The 4,679-nt window shown below is 37.6% G+C and overlaps 1 protein-coding gene across 1 annotated transcript in view; it reads left to right on the top strand.

The window, feature by feature from the left end:
• LOC118599276 (GTPase IMAP family member 8-like) overlaps nt 1–2,241 on the top strand; it is an 11,096-nt gene extending 8,855 nt beyond the window's left edge. Inside the window, exons 2-5 of the mRNA XM_036214053.1 lie at nt 516–1,070; nt 1,154–1,287; nt 1,363–1,686; nt 2,206–2,241. Of these exons, the coding sequence (XP_036069946.1) occupies nt 516–1,070; nt 1,154–1,287; nt 1,363–1,686; nt 2,206–2,241 (1,049 nt within the window). The remainder of the gene's footprint in view (nt 1–515; nt 1,071–1,153; nt 1,288–1,362; nt 1,687–2,205) is intronic.
• Nucleotides 2,242–4,679: the final 2,438 nt, after the last annotated feature.

The following is a 4,679-nucleotide window of genomic DNA, read 5'->3' as shown; positions in this document are numbered from 1 at the left end:
ACAACCTCAACAATCCTTACTCAGTGGATGAAACTCAAGGAATCGTTTTGACACAAAAACTTCAAGGTTTTTTAGAAAATGCATCAAGAAGACGCAACAAAGTACAGAAAAAAAGACAGAAACTCAGAGCTCTGATTGAAGGTATGTTAGACATTTCTTTATTAAAAAAAAGCATCGTTTTTTTGTCTTAATCTATTGATAATGGTAGGAAAAAAATATTTGATGCAGAAAAACAGTATTTCATGTACAGAAAGAAATGATTAAATATTTTCTAACTGTAATTTGGCTTTTCATAAATCATATGAGGTTTCTGATGTTCTTTTTTCTTCATATTTCAATACCTGCAGGTGGTAAGAACCTCCCTGATCATTTAAAGTTGGTCATAGTTGGTCCTAAGAGGTCAGGCAAGGGCTCAGCAGGAAATATTATTCTAGGAAAAGATGCATTTGATGTGGATGTGAAATGGGATGGTTCAAGAACAACACAATGTGAATTGGGTCACGGTGTGTTTGCAGAAAGACGACTTACAGTTGTTGATTCTCCCAGCTGGTTATACTTCCACACCCTTCAGAACACCAGTGAGATGGACAAACTAGAAATAGAGAATAGTTTGTATATGTGTCCTCCAGGACCACATGCAGTTATCCTGGTGATTGACCTTGGAACTGCATTTAGTGCAAAGTGCCAGAGGTCAGTTCAGGATCACATGAGTCTGTTTGGAGATGATGTTTGGAAGCACACAATCATTCTGTTTACAAGACTGGACTGGCTTGGAGTGAAGACTGTAGAGGAGAGGATAGAGAGTGAGAAAGGGCTGCAGTGGCTGGTGAACAAATGTGAGAACAGATATCATGCCATGAACAACCTGGAGCGCAATAATAGAGAACAAGTAAAGGTTCTCCTGGAGAAGATTGAGGAGATGTGGGCAGAAAATGATGATCCTTATTATGAAGTCGACCAGAGAAGAGCAGCAGAAATGGAGACTCTGAGAGAGGATGCAGACAAAAGAGCCAAAAAGATGAAGAAGATCATTGAAAGACAGTCAAGAGTACTGAAAGAAATCTTTAAAGGTGAAGTAAAATCATGAGTCTACATTGATACATTTAAAGAATATTTAAAGTTTGTGATTTAATGTATTTTCTGTTTCTTACAGAGGAGAGACAGTCACTCAGTGACTTCAGAGTTGTTCTGTTGGGTCAGAAAGGATCAGGAAAAAGTATTGCAGGAAATCGGATTCTGTTCATGGAAAAATTTGAAGAAGGATTTCACACAGCTTGTTTTAAGAAGGTATTCAACAGTTTAACCTTTACAGATTTAACAAACTTAAGAATGTCTAAATCTTAATTATATTTATCTGTGCAGGACAAAGAAGATCAAAGAGTTTCTGTGAAACATCAAGCAGATTTTGATGGAGTTAAAGTCTCAGTTGTTGAGGCTCCAGGCTGGTACAAAGACACAAAAGCTCCTGACTGGCTCAAACATGAAGTTCATCGTAGTGTTTCCATGTGTGATCCGGGGCCTCACGCTTTTCTCCTGGTTGTTCCTGTTCACAAATCATTCACTGAAAAAGATCTCAGAGAATTTGTTGAGCTCCTGAAGCCCTTCACTGAGAAAGTGTGGGCACACTGCATGGTTCTGTTCACATGGGGACAATGGCTCGGTAAACACTCAATAGAGGATCACATTGTCAGTGAAGGGAAAGCTCTTCAGGAGTTGTTGACAAAATGTGATAACAGATACCATGTTTTCAACTGGGATGCTTTTTATATTCCAGTAGAAGAGCTGCTGCGAAAAGTTATTGACATCTCAACACAAAACAGGGGATGTTTCTCACTTAAAAACAAACAAAAAAAGCAAAAAAAACAGCCGATGGTGACAGAAGAGGAGTGGAAGAAGAGAGAACAGATGCTGATTGACAGAGTGATGAGAGCTTTAGCAAATGAACCAGAAGAAACAGGAATACAACCTGTGAACGTGGCACAAAGCATGGATGATTTTCTTATTCCAGACAGTGAGTTTAATCTTTTTAAATAAATAAATTGAGAATGAACTCTGCCGTTTTTGATAACAATTATCTTTTTCAGTGAGTGGAGATGCTACATCTGAATATGGGAGCATCTCAGGACTTAAAAGAGCACACAAGAATGTTTCTGAATGGCTGAGAAAACGTGCCAGATTCTCTGACGTTACTTCTGGGATCGGCAGTTCTTCTTCAGTAGTGAGTCATGTGGAGAGGATTGATGAATATCCAGCATTGGATCAAGAATAGCAGAACACCAGTCTAATTTAAAAAATGAAAGAAAATTCTACAAATGGAAAAGCCTTTCCAAACACGGCACATATTCAGCACAGGTACTCATTTTAAACCACACAAACACAGAACTGAAACTAAAATACAGAACAGAAGCAACTTAAAAATATTAGGGATGTTGGTATCTTAGATTTATAAGTTTAAAGTTATTACAGATTTTCTTTAAAAAATTCCCTGATCTTTAGTCTTTAAACAAATTTTAAGTAGTGACGGGTTTTTGTTTATTTTTAAGAAATGTGCTACAATTGTTTTCATTTTTCATTTTCATTTTTTTTCTTGCCTTTTTATTATTTTAAATCATATATTTAAAAGGTAATTTTCTGTTGTAGAATATTCTGCACGTTTCTGAATGGTTTTATCTTTAAATTTATTTTGTTCTGCATTATGCTCATCTTCTAAGAAGTGATTCATGAACAGACATACATTGATTATTCATTTATTTAGGGGTATTGGGATTTTCATTTTAACATAGACTAAAATTTTATGTAACGCTGATGGCAATCAATATTGTGAACTTACTGAAGATTTTAAATGTTATTCTTTCCTGTTTCCAGTATCTGAATCATGGCTTTGAAACACATGTTTTTGTAGTTGGCAGATGATTGTAATACTTTTAGCAGTGGCGGGCCGTCAGGGCCGGCAAGGCCTTCTCTGCTGGCCTAAAAATATCTGAATTACAGACTGATATTAATTATTATTTATTTCCGTGAATACGTATTCGATAATTCCAAATGCTCTGTCTTCGTCCTTTCATTGCTGTCTCCCTGGTTGCGCTGCTTCCAGACGTGTATTTTCCTATTTAAGCATTAACCAATCACATTGCAGCACCATTTGTTGCTAGGGTCAAAGAAATCTACCGGAGGCCTTCACAATCAGTTCTGCGGGCCCTGTAGCATAAAATAATTGTCGACCAAACTGTTGCTTCAACCAATCAGATTTGGAGTAGGCGACACCAAGGCCCTCTAGCAGGCGCACGAAAACGTCATCATTTTCACGAGCTTTGATTGGACAGCTCGCAGCTCGCTCTGGTTCTGCGTTATGTGCCGGACACAGGTGTCAAGGAGCGGCGTGTCAGGTTTGAAGATGTTGCCAGTGGAAAGCGTCTCATCGTCTGATTTTTGGTGGAAAATGAATGTCTGGGTAAAGTTGTGGCACAGTTTTGTCTGGCACGGGTAAAGGAGTTCCATGACTCCGTTGAGCGGGAGAGAAGCCGATACGAGGAAATCTACGAGGTCCCTGAACGCACCGCGGGCGTTCCTCGCGCACTACCGACAATATTATTTTCCAGACACAGACCAGATTTCAAGATCACAAAAACTGATGTTTGTCTCCCTCCTGGACCACAAGAGGCTTCAGGAATACCAGAACAATTCCCGCATGCAGCCTTTTCCAGCTTATCACACCCACGGAACACTTTCCATCTGCGAAACACACGGATTCTGCACGACAGAGTGATTGAAATCTTCTTGAGGATAGAAAGGATGGATTTTGTGTTTAAATAATCTGGATTTTTGGTGAGTAAAATTTTGCTATCTCCCTACATAATATTGAAATTTTATCAGGTTATTTTTTATGCTTTTTGTGTGTGTGTGGCAGCTGTACCTGCAGTAGAAGTTTTATTGCCATAAAATAGTTATTGAGGGTTGGATTGATTCAGATGGAGCACTACTGAAGGCCTAGGTGTGAAATGCACGGCCCGCCACTGACTTTTAGGCACCACTAGAAGTCACTGTAGTCTAATTTTTCAAACCTCAGACAAAAAGTCAGAAAAATGCAAATATTTCTTTAACCTTCAATATATTGAAATGATTCTGAAGCTCTGACTTCTTATTCATTGTTTATTCAGATGATTAAATGAACCAAACAGAACAGACACACTTTTTGTTCAATGTTTTAACCTGTGCAACTTTAAACAACAAACTCAGAACTTCAATGAACACATTTTAAAGTCTCAGTTTGCAGCAAAGGTAATCTGTCTTTTAGTCTTACTAGAAGCTGAAGGTTATTTTTTCTTTACGTACATAAGTCTTGTGATCTCAGCTGCAGATGTTGAAACAGAACCAGTATGACTCAGACAGTGCTGGTAAAAACCATCACTTTAGAAGAGTTAAAACATTTTGAACAAACTATAGAGCAGAAAGTGATCATGAAACAATTGGTCATAATGCTATGAACATTGAGATGTTGGTTAATTCTGATAATTTTTTAAAATAATGTGTCTAGATTTTTTTAAAAAAGTTGCAGTTGAGGCTCTATTATTGAAGTCTTAAAAAAAAGAAACCTTTAAACCTGGTCAAGAATTGTTTAAATGTTTTAAGGCTACAGGAAGATGAGTCTAAAATTGATTTTTGGTTGTTTTTATTTTGTT

Source organism: Oryzias melastigma, linkage group LG10 (assembly GCF_002922805.2).
Source record: "Oryzias melastigma strain HK-1 linkage group LG10, ASM292280v2, whole genome shotgun sequence".
In the NCBI taxonomy this organism is placed as follows: Eukaryota; Metazoa; Chordata; class Actinopteri; order Beloniformes; family Adrianichthyidae; genus Oryzias; species Oryzias melastigma.
This window is presented reverse-complemented; position numbering and strand designations above follow the sequence as displayed.